We start from the raw sequence: 18,914 nt of genomic DNA on the forward strand, positions 1-18,914 counted from the left end.
GTGTGGTCACCAAAAAACAGCAGACACGTGACAAAGTATGCATGTTTAAGTTTCTATACACATTTATTGTCTTGATACATTTGGAATATACACATATTGTACATTTTGGAGCACAGATACTGGATTGGCACCAACTTTTGGTCACTTTTTTTTTTTGCCCTCTCCAGTTTTAAAGCACCTTGAAACTAAATGCTGTCATGCTTTTGATGGTTTAATGTTCTTTTCACAGACTGAAGCTTTTACATGTGACACAGCAATGATTTCAAACGTTCATCATATATTTGACATGACTTTGTTGGGCAAATAAATGACATAAAGCACCTTTTTTTTCAGCAGTCGGATCAGTGATAAACATTCTGGATTTCCCTGCATAGTCTCTGTTTTTTAATTCATGATGGATCCACTTGCAGGTTGCACCTCAAACAGGAGTTGGGTCAGGAGGACAGGGGTCCAACATGATGGTGTTTGGGTCACTCACTGTCACGGCACCGTAAGATGCGTCAAAGTCCTCATCTTCAAACCTTTGATATCCTATATCCTCGCCGTCCTTTATGGGGTCTGGTTTGTGCAGCACCTTCTTCCTGTACACCCTGTAGGCCAGGATGAAAATGCCGGCCTCTGCCGCTTGGAACAGGGCGTACAGCAGAGGGAACATGTACATCCCACCCATCAGCTGAGGTGGAAAAGCCAGCTTCAGGATGGCAGTGCACAGCTGCACGTTCTGGCATCCCGTCTCCAGAGAGACTGACCTGCGGCAGTTTGGAGGCAGGTCAAAGAGCACGGCCAGGCCGTAGCCTGCAGCGTAGCCGCACAGGGGCATCAGGACAGCCACCACGTAGACTGAGGGCGGGATGGTGGACAGGAGATCCGGCCCAAGCATTGCTCCGGTTAGGATGAAGAGCATCACGAGGGTGACCAGGAGAGACCACAGAGAAGCCTGAAAAGACACAATGTTTCATGATGAGGGTTATTTAAATGTAGTGGGCACTTTTAATGTATCTGCTGCAAGGTCAAGATTGTAGCTTCTGGGGGAAACTGTGGATTTTGTGCCATATAACTGACTTTTGAAACACATGGCTGGAATCCCAATCATGGCATCTCTGCTGCTTAATCTTACAGTGTACTGTAACTGATGTGACCCTCCCTCATGTGTGGCTTTTATCAGAAATGTGAGGGAGGAGCTCTTCCTGACACAGAGCCTCTGATGTCACGGTCAGCATCTATGTAAGGCAGGGGAAATTACGCAGTGCGCTTTTGTGCGCAAAAGCTACTCCTTAACCCAAAGTACCCAGACACAAAATTGAATTATTCAAAACATTGAACTTAAGTGGAGGAGTAACTCTGAGAAATGGCTCCTGTTTAAATTACCTTTAAAACTTTGTCGGCCACACGCGTGTAGCGGTACCTCAGCAGAACTCCTAAACCAATGGGGATGAGAGTGCTGCACAGGGTCAGGATGATGGCCCCGAACGGCATGAGGTTCACCACAGGTGTGTTGATCCAGGCTCGGCTGTAGATCCACAAACACAGCGGCATCAGCACGAGCGCCAGCAGGGTTGAGGATATAGTCATGATGATGCTGTGGAGAGGAGCGCAAAGACGCACCGTTACGGCAGCAATAAGGGATGAACGCGGTTCATTTTGGTGAAGTTATATCTCACTGATTTTGGGGAAGTATATAGAGCTATAGAGTCATGCGTAAAGTTGATCAAACTCTGTTATATGCGTGCGTAATTTACCAAACATTACGCGCAAAGCAGATTATGGTTCAATAACTTAACTGGCTACATGTGGTTTTTCTATATGAGCACAGCATATCTACCTTAGATTCATCTCCCCGTGCACCAGCAGAGACATGATGTTTGATAAGTTTCCTCCCGGGCAGCAGCCACAGAGGAGAACAGCCATCGCTGCCACATCATCCAGAGAGAAGGCTAAAGCCAACAGAAAGGCCACCAAGGGCATGATAACAAACTGACACACCAGTGCCAGCAGCACCCCGATGGGTCTGCGGATGTGTTCTCCGAGCTGGCTAACGTCCACCGTGCAGCCCAGCCCCAGCATCGTGAAGCAAAGAACAAGTCCCACAAATACATTGATTCCGTGACTGAGCGGGGAATCCCAAAAGGCAGGCATCAGGTGAGGGGATTCCGTCGGCGGAGCGGCCATGAAGTCAGCAACAACGGCAGTCCTGAATTTGCTGGCTTCGTGGAATATGGCACGAACTAATCCAGCCATGGCGGTGTCCTCTGGAGAATCCACAACTTGCTTCAAAGTGAAAAAGCCAGCGTTTTGTGCGTCGCCACCCAACAGGCTGGAGTTCTCCATGGCGCAACAGGAGGACTGAGGCTCGCCGATCGGTTGTTCGTGCGTAAAATGATTCCCCTAGTGGCGCACTGTCACTAATACGAAAGCGCGGAGGATCCAGTGGTCGGAGGATGTGATGGTGCCATGGCACTGATAGTCTTAAAGCGACTCACTGAGTCAGACTGGTGCCACGGATTGGCTAACTGATAGACGCACATAGCTGGAGGGAGTCTGCACACGGTCTTCAGCCTCAGTGAGTGAGTGGATGGACGGACCAATCAATAACGGCCAGGCTGCCCTTTTTATACCACGCTCCGCTCCGTATAAGGAAAAAGGTCCCCGAAATATCAATCTAATAATTTAATATTGACAGTTTTCCATTTGGAAAATTGCTTCCAGTCCAACAGAGGCTGTTCTGTAGAATTATAAAGACCATCAAGTCACGAGAAATAAAGCTGCAGTGAGGACAGCTGTTTGTCGAGGTTGGGTAAGCTCAGCCTACATCAATGACAATCTTTATACGAGTGCAGCAAACTGTAAAAATCTGCCTTTTGTTGGAGCTGCGCATTACGCACGAACTTTACGGTGCGCAGGTCTCATGTTTGATTCAATAGAGGGTTATTAATGTAGGTTATTATAGCTGAAGAGTCTGTTAAACATGAAGCTGTCAGCTGAGATCATCTGATTCTGTCAGGGCTGCTGCTGGAAATAGACAAGGTGCTGCAGATCACTGCGGAGTAACCTGAACATGATGATGTTGGTGTCTTTAAGAATACTACTATATGTTTTCAATGCATTGACGACGTATGATGCTGCTGAAGCTTAGTTGTTGGGTCATTTAAATTCTAGTAATAGCTAATATTTTCTGATTTTAAAATGAAATATGCAGAGTAATGTTTGTAATACATGTTCATACAGCAAATATAGTGTTTATTACTTACATTTAAATGCAGAACTAGACTCTACAGCCTCGTTTTGATACAGTTTCAATTCATCAATCTGTGTTAAACAGTCCATCAGTTTGTTAAAGCAACAAACTATCTTCAGGTTCTTTCTTTTTTTAGGTCAGACAACACAAGTTAAATGTACAATATTGTGTCCGTCTCGCATGAAGTTTGACTTGACTGTTTCTACTTTATCTGTGTCTCTGCAGCCAACAGGACATCATCTCAGAGTAACTCCTGTACATCAGGTACCACATACAAGAGGAAGCAGAGCGTCCACAGATAATAAATACGCTGACTACACGCACGTCTTCAGGGCACTGAGGCCGGAGTGGGACGGGACAGTTTGCACCAGTCAGTGACTCAGGCTTTCATCTGTCTCCTCCCATTCCCAGCGACACACACCATTAACCAGCCGGGACACTCCATGTACGTAAGCAACAGCTGTGCGTGTGTGCAGAATATATAATGTGTCACCTTCTACTTTAAAAGCTGTAAGACATCCAGCATCCAAAAATGATGACGGTGCACTATAAATAAACGCAACAAGTCTGCTACTGTCAGTGAAAGATTGGCACACAAGAGAGTTTGAGCGATCAAACCTATGAGTGAGCCTGATTTATACGTCTAGTAAAAACAAAAAGTGTGAGCACAAAGCGGTGTAGAGAGAGGGCGAGTATTAGAGATCACACAGGTACAGATGAATAAACTCAGACTAAGGCTGTGTGAGTGTGTTTCACAGCTTTCTCTGCCTGCTGTTTGTATCCTTCAAACAAACTCTAACTGAAACATTGAAATACTTTGGATTTGACCTAGAAGTGAGTCGTTGTACCTTCAGACCTCGCCAGGTTCTTTTCCCAGTGTTGTGATTTATCCACAGGCATAAGGGAAAAACAGATTTTCTGCCCTTTGGATAAAAGTGGTTAGCATCGATGCACCCTTTGTTTTCAAGTGCAGAGAATCTGTCAAGAACGCTGGAGCGAGTGTATAGTTTGATCTCAGTGCACATGAAATCAGTACTTGCGCTTAACTCTTTGACCTTTTATTATTATTAAACTACCTTTATGCATTTTGACAGCTGGAGAGATAGACGTGAAATTCAGAGGAGAGAGAGGATGACGTGCTGCAAAGGACCCAGACTAGAGTCGAACCCAGACCAGAGTCGAACCCAGACGGCTGCAGCACCCTACAGGTGAGTTACCGGGGCACCCCACCTTGTATTATTTTTAATATTCAGAGATTCCAAAGATGCAAAAAGAGAGAGAACAACTTTTCAGCTTTTATTTGAAATGTGAATTTACACAGGGAAACTGAAAGTCATGTTTGTGGATATAAAAAAAAAAAGTTCAATAACAAAAACTTTCACACAAAAGGTGTGGTATGTCTTTTTGCAACATTCGTTGTAGCTTCCCACTGAATCTGAGCTTCAACAGAGGCACCTCTCTCTTTAATAAATAGTTTCATTTACAGAATGAGTAATTAGTTATAAATATGAAGGCGCATTTAAAACATTTTTTTTTTAAAGCAATTATAAATGTATTGATTCAGTTACAAAAACAAACAAACAGGCAAAGCAAATCAACCAAGCAGAGATGCAGAAACTGCAAATAATAATGGCTAAACCAGAGATTGGCACAAAATGATAAACGGACAAACGAAACATGACGTTCAAACTCAAGTGAAACTTTAAATTATAGGCACTAGTTTCATAACAGCCACCACACCGATTACCAGAACAGCTTCCCTAACACTGGCACAAGAGGTAAAAGCCAGCAAAACATATTCCTCTTGTCTTCTTTGTTCGAGACGTTCTTCCATTTATTTTTTTTTCATGGCATGAATGATATACACTGACAGGAATCTGAATTTACTGAAGCACTTTAAAGTTTCCTTCGTTTCATTGGCTGAAAGGGGGCAAAATATGTTCAGGTTTCTTTCAAAGAATCAGATATAACTCAAACCTAAAGTCAACCTGTTCTTTATAATCTTAGCACTTAAATGGAAATGTATAATCTTGGCTAATTGTGTTACAAATCAGAAGGCTTTGGCCGAGGTGTCATCAGTCACCAAGTCCCGATTTGACACTTAAAATAAAAGGCTTTGGAGAGTTAGCTTGCAGTTGAGGTTCAAAATGTACATTTTTAACAATTGAAATCTTTAAAACAAAAATACTGATATGGATGTTTGGACATACATTTCTTAAATAATTTGAATAAATAATTTCCAAAACAAACTTGTGCATACATTCTGGCTGATTTACATGAGGAAAGATTCTTTAAAAAAAAAAAAAGGTCATGACACACACAAGAGGTGCTTTCACTGTTGCAAGACATCCGCGAATTCTCTGAACGTTTACGAGACATTTTTCACCTGCACAGCATCATCATAGAGATCGCTCACCTACTTCTGTTAAACACAGAGCATAAAGAGAGAAATGTGTGGAAACATTTCAACCTGAGGGAGGCGGGGGGGGAAAAGAAGAAAAGAACAGGGGAGGAAAGCTGAGCGATGAAGTGATATGAACTGTCTGACAGATGATTGCAGACAAACCAAGGCAGGTGATGTGTCCTCTGCTGGCAAAGCTGGAGTTGGGCTGGTTTCTTTGGCATTGACTGTCTGCACTACATGCCTGACCCCGCTCCAGAGCTGGACCTCACAGAGAAACACGATGGGAGGCCTTCTTTGACATGATATGGGCACTGTCCTCTCCTTTTATGTTTTAAATCTGAATTCTATATATTTTTTTTTGGACATAGTCTCTCTCTTTCTCTTCACTGTAAAAGGTATCTAGGTAGATAAAGTGCCGTGTTGTAATGTCTGCCTCCTCGTGTTGATCGTTTGACTGGAGAGCCCTCTGCTGGCCCGTTTCAGTAACAACCTTCTCTCCAGTTCTCACCGGTGCCGCTGTAGGACCGAGGAGCAGGAAGAGATCTGAGAAGGGGGCGAAAAATGGAGGTGAATTTTTGGCAAGATGTTTGGACATTATGGTGTCTGTGGTGTACATACCTGCGCACAGGTTGGGCCAGTTTGCTGCGAGGCAGAGGGATCCCCCCTCCTGCAGAAGAAGCACTGGGGCGCGGCAGGCCGCTGCGTGGAGTCGCCAGGGAGCGGGTGGGGGTGGAAGTGGCAGAGCCGGGGTTGGATGTGGCCTTTACCGGCTGCCTCAAAGCCAGCGGGGATGGGGTGGCTGGAGTTCGCAGCTTACTGGGAGAGGGTACTGAAGACAGGCAGAGCAGGAACACAGTAAGCGGATTGTGTTTGCAGATCGTTTGTTTTCAGAGGTTTCAGTCTGTCAGTGGTTTAAAAATGAAGTAATGATCAAGAGCACGATGGTGTGAGACAGAGAGAAAACTATGCTAGTCCACAAACATCTGTCAGACATGGAAACATACGTTACGTTTTCTGAACCATCACAAATGAAGTCAAACCTGTTACGATGCAAGTTTAGAAACTACAAATGAAACTTCATTAAAACACTAACAAACGAACAGAAAAGTCTAATTAGCTCTGCTGCCTACTGTGATGACTGAATGACGTCACACACACACATACACACACACACACACATACATACATACAGTATACTAGTGAAAACCAGAAGCACACGTCAGAGCACGACATCAACACAGCCACGGCGTGGAGCCACAATCACAATATTTACAAAAAAAAGAAGAAGAAGAAAAAAAAAAGGCGGAAACCCTCAGTGAATACTCACTGAAATCACCTTCTTCTCCAAAGCAACAGGAGAGTGGGACTAGACAAAATGAAGACAACAGAGACAGGCCTTAAGTCAGGGCTGGGAGGAAGGTGCTGAGGATGGGCGTCAATGGGGCGGAGGGGGTTTCTCTTATTGCTCGTTTGTTCTCAAACAAACTAATGTGACACGGCCGTTGACCAACATGAGCAACGATCCGTCTTGTCATGTCGCAAGCGACCTTTTGAGGTTATGTGCGGAGCGGTGGATAGTGATGGCGGTTACAGATGTAGTGTAACACTGAGTGAGTGTTCAGGCTGAGCACGCAGCGACAGTCGCTGAGTGAAATATACAAACCACTTCCAGAAAAAGGATAGAAGCTAAATGTGGTGATGTGCAAAACTTTGAAAGCCCAAATTTAACTGAAAATAGGACAAAGACAACTTAGAAATGTTGAAACTGACGTGGAAATTACGGCCATCCAATGTTGGTCCACAGTGTTGAAATCCACAGAGTCTTTGTGATTTTATGTTGAGAAGATTGAGGAAGTATTACTTAAAATTTAAATTATTTGGAAGTGGCAGCTGAAGAATGACCGAGAAAGGACTGAGCCTCTGTACATGAGGCACACGATGTACCGGGTGATTCTTAAACTGTTACACTGTTTGCCGGCGTAGGCTTTCTCACAGCGTTTGTGAGTTACTTATACCCAGTCATGTTACCAGCCTGTTGCCAGTTGACCTCATTTATTTATCGTGAGATGTTCTTTCAGCATTTCACAACTTCTCCACTCTTTGGTTGCCACAGACCAAACTTTTTTTTAAAGACATGTCACTGCCGTCAAACTCAAAATAGTTTTATCATTTTCCAAAGACAATAAAATTCCTGTTTCAACATGTTTGTCTTTGTGTTATTTTTAATTAAATATGGGCTTTCGATGTTTTGCACATCAGCGCATTTTCAAGTTTCTCTTTTACACAATGTGCCGACTTTTTTTGGAAACCGGTTTGTACAAAATGTGTCATCGAATTCATGAGGCACCATAAATCTGCACTCAGCTGCCGGTTTATCAGGTATGCTAAGCTAAAAGTAATTCAGTCTAACAGCCCTGCAGTAAATTCTACCTTCATGAAGGTGAAACTGAGAGTGCACATAATTTGAACATTTGACATTGTAGAAAAAAGATTGTTCAGCACTTTTTGAGATTATTTTTTTCTTTCCAAATGAGGGAGGTCTAATTTTAAAATGAATTATTTAATATATTCTGCTCGTACAGTCTATAATGTTAATTGTAGAATCACTTACCAATCACTTACCAATTAATTTGCAATACAAATTAAACAAAATAAAGATGAACTTGATGATCAATCTGGAATTTAGTGCTTTTTCTTCCACTTTATTGTGTCGTTTTATTGAGTTAATACCAACATCTGGTCTAATTTATTGTGTCGTTTTATTGAGTTAATACCAACATCTGGTCTAATTTAATGTGAGCAGCTACATTACAGATACGTTTAATGAGAAAAAATGTTGATGTGTTGAACACTTGTTTCCCCCGCTGCATGTAAACAAGACAACATGAATGCTGTTTGCTGATGATGCAAGAAAAACAGGAAATCCATGTAACTGAATCCACGTTAAGATGGCCGTCAGGGATGATCGGATAAATGACAGACAGATCTGAGCGACAGTAATGCGGCTCTGATCGTCAACCATGGACCAGCAACAGCACGCAATCACTGTTTTGACATTTCCGAGCCAGCGTGATCGATTTCATGGCTTGACGCGGTTCTCACATGACTCAGCTCTCTCCTCCAGGCGTGAACGATAAATCAGCACGGTGGCATACCTCAAGATTATCTCTGCCAACAACCACCAACGCTAAAGCTTCACTCAGACTCGCTGTCTCACAGTTTGCACGTTGGCACGTTGGCATCTAGTGCTTTAATAAACCTTCCTCGGATCCATTTCAACTCCGTACGATACAGCTATATCATCATTTACACTCTGTGTGTATCAGTGGTCTATACCTTCAGTACACAGGCAGCTGATATTAAGTCATAAATTGTGTACATGTCTGTGTGTGAGATCGATCTCAGCCTCCAGCTGTTACCTCGCAGGGCAGTTGGGCTCTGGAGGTGCTGTTTGGGTTTCGGGGAGGAGCGAGAAGGGGTCGAGTATCTCGGGAGCTGAGCTGCTGCTGGAAAACAGGGACATTTCAGCATGGGAGTCAGACTTCATTCTGCCTGAGATTCACAGTATAACTGGATGGGAAAAATAAAATAGGCTGTAGAAGCCTGAGATGCAGTTTGATGCCACCAGGGGGCGCTCCAGCCAAACAGGCACCGGCTTCATTCAAGGTGGAGAAGCAGCAGGATATCAGAGTGAAGTGTCAGTGCAACCGTCCAGTACTACCAGGCTCAGCACAGACAGAGAAATGGAGGCTGTTGTTGTTGTCGCATGCTTTACGGTGAAGACAAGTCGGTGAGAGAGGCGGAAATTCAAGTGACTCGCATGCCCAGTGCAGCCAAAGCTCAGATAGAAAAACATACAACGATCAGGAGTAAACCTTTAAAACTGTAAAGTAAAAAAAAAATAAAATAAAATTCAGCAGATGTAAAGGCTCAGGCCACATGAACACCCTGCCCCTCAGGCGAGCTAAAGACAGGATAAAGGTCAGCACACGTTTAACCAGCTGAAAGCTGCCCTTTGACCTCTGTCCTCTCTGCAGCTACTAACACAGAGGGATCACTGTTTCTATCTCCCACAATATTAGCGTCGCTGATGCCACGAGCCGCTCTAGATTCTCAGTGTTGCTGGCGCCATGCTCTTGATTCTGCAGGATGAGTGTGTTTCTCTGAAGTGAGAGTGATGCCAAGGCAATAAGAGGAAGGATGCGTGTGAATAAAAGATATTACAGCTGAAAATGATCAAAGACAAAGAGGATTCCCAGACACCAAAGCCATGGCACTACAAAGCAGCACAGTCCTCATTTTAAGTGCACCAAGTATTAACAGAATCCCCACTTGCACGATGACTAACAAGAGATTACACAGCCCAGTCGTGTTTCTAAATAATAATACATCAGCTGAAAACACATTAATATCAGTAATTAATCTAGTAATCTTGTCTTGTAGCTACTACAGTGATTCATTTACAACTTTACAACACAGGTTTCATACTCACTAGCAGACTGATTCTGGTGTCGAGGAGAGCCGCCGTTTGGCACTTGCAGGTTGGACTCACAGCTGCGGCTGTTCTTGACGGGCTCCGGGCCTTGGGCCATCGCTGCGGAGGAGCGAGTAAGGTTGGGAAGACTGCGACGCAGCTTTTCTACAATAATAATAGTAACAGAGTTAGCTGACAGTGTCCAGGACCGGATGATGAAGTCACTGACTGCTTATGCTCAGCTCCACTTACCTTCATTCTTAACCACGTTGGTCTGCAGGTCATGCCCGTGGCCCTGCAGCGAGTGGCGAGGCTGCTGCAGGCGGCTGATGATGGGCTGAGGCGAGCCCCGGCTGTGGCTGTAGTCGATAGAGCGCGCAGGGGAGCGAGAGCGGGGAGAGTTCCTGGGGGAGGCGCGGGGAGAGTGACGAGGGGACGGGCTGAAGCGGTTGGAGGGCAGGTGGAAGGCCGGGTGCACCGCCTCCTCGTCGTCCTCCAGACTGTGTGCGTCTAACTCCTGGTCGCTGAACGTGCTGCGCCTCAACGAGTGGCAGGACGAACCGGAGCTCCGTCTGGATGCTGTCGCGGCGTAGTCTTGTCTCAAACCTGACAAACACGGACACACTCACAGTCACCACACATGAGAAGAACTGAAGCTGAAGCGTACTGCTGGCACAGGTACATACTCTCTTCCTGCATGCGTGCCAGTATCTGGACATCAGTGACATCATTGAGTTTGTAGGTAGTCGAGGAGCCCACTGAGTCCTCATCCATCTCCGAGGTGCTCAGCTCGCTGTCCACTGACGACTGCGGGCTCACCGCCGGTGGATTCCTCTCCGCTGCCGCGTTTCGCTGGTGCACTGGTAAGAAAATCAACACTTCAGTGACACATATTCAACAATCACAACAACAGATAGATACTCTGTAAATGTCAGTGACTCATACCTGCGTTCCCGGGCATTAGTTGCTGTCTGACGATGGGCACTCTGCTGGGGGTTGAGGAGGGGGAGTTGAAGCCACTGCTGTAAGGGCTGTTGGCTGCGTTTGTGCTATACGGACTTCCATAACTCTGCTGGTTGTACGGGCTTCCATACAGGCTCCTGCGCTTGTTGGCTGTAGAGTCAAAGGTTGTCATACATTTAGAAAAAACATTACACAGCCACACCTTTGTACAAGCAGAGTTTTAAAAAAAAACAAAAAACATTAATATTCAAAGTGGGTATATTCAGTCACTGCGTATCTGAAATGTCACATCATTTCTTTATTTATGCGACTTTATCTCTGCTTTATTACAGATCAGTGTTTTATTGTTTTGGTAAGAAGTTTTAAGTTTTAGTAAACAATGAAAATATAAGGCTGTTCCCTTACGGTTATTGAAAAATCTGTCAAAACATGTTCATGTTATCGTCTATAATGAATTCAGCCATGCAGTAGGATTTGTTGTGAAGATTGGTGTGATGCCAAAGATGAGATTCTTTCCTTCGTTGTCCAGTAACAACTGATGACCGGTAGTTCATCCTCTTAAAAATGTCAAAATATTAATAAATAGTTTTTTTTTTTTATTAAAAAACTTTCTTACACAACCATGAATAAAGTTGTAGTAGATGATTTGTGACTCAGAGTAGGCAGCTTACAGGTCAAGATGCTGCATCGTGGGGAGGAATCAACTACTGCAAACTTCACTGTTCATTGTTTAACTCGCCCTGTATGTTAACATATTACATCCATGCTCCAGACCTTGACAAAGCCCGTGTTTGACCACAACACCAGCGGTGCTGGCCCATAGCCCGGCACCTTAATGAAAGCTCTACAGTGTGCCGGCAGTCTGGACGAGTCTCTTAAACCGTATGCTGAGAGTGTGGGCCTGATAGAGTTCCTGCATCATCAGCCGCGAGAAGCGCTCAACAATGCACGCCATTCAATCCATACGAGCACAATGCTATTCTCTGTGGGAGCTAGTCAAAGGCTGCACTCTGCAGAGGTCCTCGTCTCCGTCATGAGATCTGACTCTGGGCAGGGTTGGATGGTTAACGTCTCTCTGTTTCTCCATCTGATCCGATGTGTTTACAAAGCTCAGGGGTGACTGGAAAGAAACCTTTTAAGCTCAGCCACCTCCTCCTTTCACTTTCTCCCTCTCCTGGTGCTCTGCACTCTGTCCTCCTGCATTATTTAGGTAATACCATCCATGTCCACTCGGCTGCCATCCGCCACGGATCAGCTACTGAGGAATGTCAACACAGCAACATGTAGGTCTGTGACACTGCACTTTAAAAACAAAGGATGCTTGGTTTCACATTTAAGAAGAGTCAAATCAAGAGATTAAAACGGTTCACCTGCTGGAACTGACCTCCAATACCAGAGCCGAGGTTACATTGAAAACAAAGTAGTCAGCTACTTCACTGTGGCTAAAAATGTGCACGAACACGCCACTGACAAACACAAAGACATTTCTGCGAGTGCTTGCAAAACATGACTCATCTTTTGTGCACTGAGAAGTTAAGGAATCGCCCTAACTATGATAAGGCAAATCTGCCACGACAAAATCATAAGAATATGAACCCGGCTCGAGGTTCTGTGTCAAATATTTTAGAGGTGCCCTGTCACAGTGACTCTAGCAGCACATTGTCAATTGAAACACACACACAGCGATCTAAAGGGATCTGCAGCACAGGGACCGAACCGAAATAGACTGTCCTCAAATCCTCATGTCCTAAAACAAGAAAAGAAGTCAGAGGAAGAGAGAGAGAAGGAGTTCCTACTCGCTACTCATGATTGATGCCATTTGGATTTACTGTGATATGAAGTTGTACTTTTCCGTCTTGGCTTTTCAGCTGCTGGAAACTTCAGAGCAGTTTCCACCGAGGCCAAAAGAAAAAAACAAATGAAGCCAGTACACGACAGCCCGATAGAAAATGAAGGCCTGAAGGGCTTAAGTGGTGAGGAGGAAATGGAAGACAACAGAACATAGGAACACAGATAAGAGCAAACAGAGGGAGTCTTTGTAAAGATGAGAGATAAATACCTCAAAGGAGAAAAGCTAAAACCGGCAGAGACATTCAAGAAGGAGGTGAACTCGCTGTACAGTATGAGGTTTAAGTCAAAGCTTTTATGAGCAGGAGGAGAGCAGGTCAGCTATGCGACTGTGGTCGGGACCTCTCGGGTCCTGTATGTACAATAGATCAACAGTGCAGAACAGCTGTCAAAGCAGCACTGTGGAAAAAAACTGTTGAATCGCCCGGCAACACATGTTGTGACTGTTTACCGGGCCCCCGGAGAAAGCAGTGCTGTCTGACGAGAGTAACTCACAGCCGTCTCCTCCCTGTTGTTAGTTATATAACTGAGGCACGTCATGTGAGGATATGGTTTGAACAGGGTGTGCACAGACAAAAGGCTTGGTCACTACTCTTCTTAAAGCACAGGTCATGTTTAAAACACGGGAATGTCTCGCCTGAGTGTGAACTCGCTGGCACAGACGGATCCAAACATCTTGACCTGAATCCACCTCGGGTGAATTGCTTTCTTTTTTCTTTGACACAAACTCAAACCAACACCATGGCAACAGGGTTTCCGTGTCTGGGTGTGAAGAAGAGTAGCCGGGGAGTCATGAGGGCGTGTCTCTCCTTCATAAATGTGGTGTTAACGATTCGCTCAAGTCTCGTGTGCGGAACAAGGAAACAAAAATCTAGAGTTGACTCGATTGAAATGTTTTCAGCACGCTGTCACAGCGAATCACAAGACTCCACAGTGGAAGCGATGACAACATTAAAGACCGTGGGGATATTTTCAGGCAGGAGCAGGATGACGTTATCTTCCTTACACACCTACTGTGATGAAATCACCACCCTCACGCCTCCCTGAACCTCACTCGTGTTATCTGTAGTATTAACCAGCTGTTAGTCAGGTCGTGTCCTTTGTTCACTGAGCATGCTCTAAGGTTACATTCAGAACAAATGTCAGTCCATCCTGTGACGGGGAGGTGACTTTGTCTCCAGGTGCTATCCGGATTCTTCGCACGACAGAGCTGGGAAGATCACAGCGACACATCCTTCAGTGGCCCGTTGCTCAACACGATCTGTCACATGAGCATACCACTGTCAAAATGGAAATGACCCCTCTCAGTTTAGCTGCGAGGATTTGAGGCCGGTCCTCTTCACTAAAGGGACTAACTATAATTAGTGGCAGCCGTAAGCTCAAATAACAGACACACAGACCATAAAGACCTAAAAATAAGGCAGACCTGAGTGATACGCTGTAGAGGAAATATAACATTTTGTTTACGATTTATACTGTGTGCAATTTCTAACAGCTTACTCAGTGTAGAGTGAACCGGACAAGGACGACGTATTAAATTACATTTATATTTTAAACTCGAACAGCAGCGCCACACAGCTCCTCGACTTCCAGTGTAACACTGCTCATTCAACGTGGACCAGTTCAAGATCGCCGGTAACATCGTCTTTGTGTATCTTGAGGAGAAAGTGATTCACTAGACAGATGTAAGTATAAATAAATAAATACTGTACGTGCCCCGAGCACAATCATAAAGGCACAAAACGAGAAATATTTTTGCATACCACATGGTGGAGTTTAAATGAAGCATTCATTTTCACACACAAAGATATATACCATACCAAAGATAAAAACTGAATCCCCTTTACACTCCGAAAGCCTTTAGGTGTCTGTCAGTCATTTTCTGCTCATTTAAATCACATGTCGAGACAAACAACAGCCTCTGCCTTTCAATGATTAACCGTGCAGGTACATGTGTACAGTTCATCTTCCCTTATTCTAAAGGGAACTGCACACGGGGACGTGTCTGATGAATACCATCTGTTCTTTGTCTGTACTGTTGTTGGAGAAATAAATGAGTTCAACACGGAGTCATTTATTTTTTGTATTTTCTTGTGCTTTAAAATTCAATAAAGGGAAATGGTCCGATTATTACTGAGGCTCACTCGTAAATAAAAGCTCTTAGTAATAAGAACGATCACAACATTTACAGCCTCCTCTTGTCTGGCCATCAAGAAGGGTTATTTCTGAATCTATAAACAAGCTCTACCTTGCTGGATCAATAATCCTACATTTGCCTCATGTGCGACAATCATTCACAGTTCAAATAGCAAGTTCAATAGCTCAAATTCGGACAGAGCAGTCAGGAACTACATTGTTTTATTGTCGCAACACTCTTATCTGACTGAGTTGAAGAGCTCAAATGACTAATGTTATGCAAACTGACAGCGAGAGACCAAGTGACAGCACAGGGACGGGCTGACACAGCAAGACTTTGAACAAATCAACCAAAACAAAACCAAAAGTGTCATTGGCAAGTCAGGGAATCCCTCCTACCACTACTGCTGCAAAGTTGAGTCCACATGCTTCATGTTGACCGTTTACCTGACAGGGTGAGGTCCAGTCTGTGGATGAGCGAGCGCTTCGCTGATTCCATCTCAGGACTGGGGTTGTCAAGAGCTTGGCGGCACCACACAATAGGACTCAAGGTTTTCTGCAGGGGACTGTTCAGTTTGGCCTCATACAGCCTGGAGAAAAAAAACAAAAAAACAATTAGGCACAATGAAACCAACACAAATATACAAACCGTCATCTCTGTCTCTCTCTAATGATGACCGAACACGACAGCTCACGTCTCATGTGTGATGTGACCTGGCAGCTCTCAGAGGAAATGAGATTGAGGGGATAACGAGCGTTGGGATGGTGTTTTATCACAGAATGCTGCAGTGGGGCACGGTCACCTCACCACAAGGAGGTTCCTGGTTTGAACCTCAGCTTGTCCCGTGTCTGCGTGGCTTCTCTGTGACTGTAGGTGTGAATGCTTGTTTGTCTATGTGCCAGGAGTAGCAGACAGGTTGGACAGGTAAAAAAAGGCCTTTATGTGGCTGATAAATGACTATTTATGTTCATTCGCATCAGTTTCATACTTAAATATTTGAAATCTTGGTGTCCATTAACAAAAACACGACCAGTTAAAGTGCATGTTGAAGCGACAGCACAACTTTCCGCTCCTGCTGCAGAAAACTTTAAGAATGAAGCTCCGTCACCAGACCAAATAATTTGGAAAAAGTCACCGGGTTCAGCGCTTAGTCAGCTGTATCGATCGAGACTGTCGGAGCCTCTTAATACTGATGGGAACACATGAAGATATAGAGTAACTGAACTGGCTGCTCGTTTCTGTTTGTCGGTTAAATAAGTGATTTAAAAAATGTGTGTTTATCCTCAGAGAGGAGAAGAGAGGAGAGGAGTTTCCACTCAGTACAGAAATCTGAGTCAGCAGCTGTCGGCTCTGTTGCAGCCATCGAAGAAGCCTTTCATGATGAGAGCAGACACATTACAGGGAGAGACAAGCCTGAAATCCTGGACATCTGCACATTTCTTGATATTTATCAACACAATAGCTGCCGTTCACATTCGACACAGCACATAAGACAGCCCCGGCACTTCATACACGACCTCCACGCTGTGAAACAATGATATGTGTCATGTCCACATGCGGTTAAGCAGGAGTGTGTCAAGTATCTATTGATAGGCCACGGCGCTGCAGGAGAACGCAGCCGGCCTGATGCTAATTCAAGGATTACAGGGGTCTATGACAGGAGCTGGCGAGAGCTAGTCACTACACAGTAATCCCAGATATCAATCTGATCCCGAGCGCAGACAAACAGCCATAATGAGACCGGCTCTGCTGAGCATGAGTGAGCAATGTCTGAAAGTAGTCTGATGTCGAAAAGGCCCGGCAGCTGGCGGAGACTCAGTCTGCTGCGAGCTACCTTTGTTGTAACTATGTCATTAAGTTGTATCAGGAGCTACGCCCTTATGCTTCTTATATTACAGTGTCATTATGATAGGAGACGCCAATCAAACAAACTCTTCCCAACAAGACGGATAACAAAGAGCGTCCGCAGGCGTCCCATCATTACATTCATGTTTGCTCAGTTTCTATCCCAACAGACGGTCTGTAAACTCATCCAGCGAGTCTTCATGACTGACATCAGCCCCCCCGTAACTAAGCAATCCTCTCGGTGTGTAACTCGGCCTCTTGAGGGGGATTTCCTTAAGTTGAAGATGAGAGGGGAGATTTAGACAGCAGCAAACACAAATCCAATCATACTTCGAAAGGATTACGCTTCTAAAGTGTGTCCACGCAAAGACGCCTAACTCGTGAAAGCTCAGCGCTGGAGGAAGTGATACAAACACAATGTTTGGATTAAGAACAGTAGCGTGGATGAACATGTGGGCCAACATGATGCCAAACATGACCCCGTTTATATTATTAATACCCGTTGTTTGATCGTTTCTAATCCTGGTGATCAGCCTTTTGACACGGACACAGCGTTTTATTCCTGCGTGATGAGATGACGATCTCTATTTCAAACCCTCTCGCCTTCCTCACTTGGTGCTGCAGAGCAACTTGTGGCCGCGTGCCAACTTGTTGTGCTAAAAGGGAATTCAGAGGAGGAATATAACCATGGCTACCTCTCCCACATGTCTGTTGGAGTCAGAAAAACAAGTTTCATTTTAACTACGCACCGCACACATATACAAACACTGATCTCTTGCCGCCATCGCCATGACAAGGCGAACAAAAAGGATTCAACAGATGATCGGGGACTTCGAAGGGTCCTGACAGCTGAGAGCCTGAACCCCACAGAGACCTGCTTGGAAACTCAAGCTGGAAGGGAAGTATGAGATCATGGAGAGAGCTGAGGTATTGATTGTATGACAAAGCATGTCTATTATGATCACACAGTCCGAGGGAAAAAGAGGCTTGGCATCGCCCACATGACTCCTGCCAAACAACATCCCTCAGTCAGAGATCCACAATGAGACTCCTTCAGATTTCAGGAAACCTACTAAAGATTGTTGATGCCAGGCGTTTTGTGGTGGTGTGGGTAATGTGTGCAGCAGCTGTTAAAGTCCCTAAGACGAGCCTGTCACTCACCAGCTGTCCTCGTCTTCATGTAGACAATCCATGTCTTCCAGGTCTAAGATCTCCACTTCGTCCAGGATTGACGTTTCCCCTTCATCCGTGAACCCCCCGGTGGTGTCTGAATAAAGTGAGTTCATACTCGACACGGAGGGAGCAGCCGATGCCCCCTCGTATTCATACGCCCTTCCAAAGCTGATACCGTCGTAGGACAGTCTGGGGCTCAGACAGCGGTTGTTGGTGGGCAGAAGCCCACCGTAGCCTACCGTACCGACGAACCCCACCCCAGGGAAGCCGGCCAGACCGGCTGCCATCCCCGCTGACAGGGACGACGAGTCGTAGCCGTCGCTAAGCGGTCTGTGGTTCCCTGACATCGCTCCGGACGAGGACAACATCGTAGACCGGCTCCGGAGCTGCTCGTTCTGCTGCTCGAGTTTCTTCACCAAGTCCTGGAGCTTCCGCACCTCCAGGTCCGCGTTGATATTTGAGTTGATATCCTCCATGGTGGCTCCTCAGCCAGCACCGACGAAAATATGCGGTGGTCGGCGGTGTTTTTTTTGTTGTTTTTTTTAGTGGTTTCTCCGCCGACAGTCTCTCTGTTCTCGGTTCCTTCACGGTTCTCTACGTGTTCCAAGAAGACACTTTGGTGTTGGACCGACTTAAGGAGCTCAACACCGTCATCTTCTCCGGCTCTCCGTGCTCTCGGGCAGGGTCGAGGCCATTTTCATAATACTCGTCACCAACTGTGAAAGACCAACAGGCGGCGGATGGCAGACGTCACTACGCTCGGCGTCGGGGGCGAGCACGTAACCAACACCTATTTTTACACGTGCACAGATTTTGTTATGAGCGTTTTTTTTTT

The 18,914-nt window shown here is 45.2% G+C and overlaps 2 protein-coding genes and 1 long non-coding RNA gene across 8 annotated transcripts; 1 reads left to right on the forward strand and 2 right to left on the reverse strand.

Annotated features, from left to right (window-relative positions):
- Positions 1–145: 145 nt before the first annotated feature.
- On the reverse strand, positions 146–2,554 carry slc10a4 (solute carrier family 10 member 4). The gene is made up of 3 exons (XM_010731072.3): positions 1,823–2,554; positions 1,369–1,579; positions 146–937 (listed from the first exon to the last, which is right to left on the reverse strand). The coding sequence occupies exons 1-3, from the start codon at positions 2,326–2,328 to the stop codon at positions 419–421; spliced, it is 1,236 nt and encodes a 411-aa protein (XP_010729374.1). The 5' UTR covers positions 2,329–2,554; the 3' UTR covers positions 146–418.
- A 906-nt stretch (positions 2,555–3,460) lies between these two features.
- Positions 3,461–5,721, forward strand: LOC113747979 (uncharacterized). Its single transcript, XR_003464040.1, has 2 exons — positions 3,461–3,680; positions 4,330–5,721. It is a non-coding gene; the product is annotated as an uncharacterized LOC113747979 (long non-coding RNA).
- On the reverse strand, positions 4,652–18,847 carry slain2 (SLAIN motif family, member 2). Of its 6 annotated transcripts, none has more exons than XM_019278296.2 (10): positions 18,068–18,847; positions 15,508–15,650; positions 11,059–11,226; positions 10,800–10,973; positions 10,366–10,719; positions 10,132–10,278; positions 9,059–9,142; positions 6,967–7,005; positions 6,258–6,468; positions 4,652–6,182 (listed from the first exon to the last, which is right to left on the reverse strand). In XM_019278296.2, the coding sequence occupies exons 1-10, from the start codon at positions 18,553–18,555 to the stop codon at positions 6,119–6,121; spliced, it is 1,872 nt and encodes a 623-aa protein (XP_019133841.2). In that variant the 5' UTR covers positions 18,556–18,847; the 3' UTR covers positions 4,652–6,118. The 6 variants fall into 6 exon arrangements, with proteins under 6 accessions (XP_019133841.2, XP_019133840.2, XP_027146011.1 ...); XM_019278295.2 differs by having other exon boundaries at positions 9,059–9,145; XM_027290210.1 differs by lacking the exon at positions 6,967–7,005.
- Positions 18,848–18,914: the final 67 nt, after the last annotated feature.

This window comes from Larimichthys crocea, chromosome XVII, assembly GCF_000972845.2.
Source record: "Larimichthys crocea isolate SSNF chromosome XVII, L_crocea_2.0, whole genome shotgun sequence".
Taxonomy (NCBI): Eukaryota; Metazoa; Chordata; class Actinopteri; family Sciaenidae; genus Larimichthys; species Larimichthys crocea.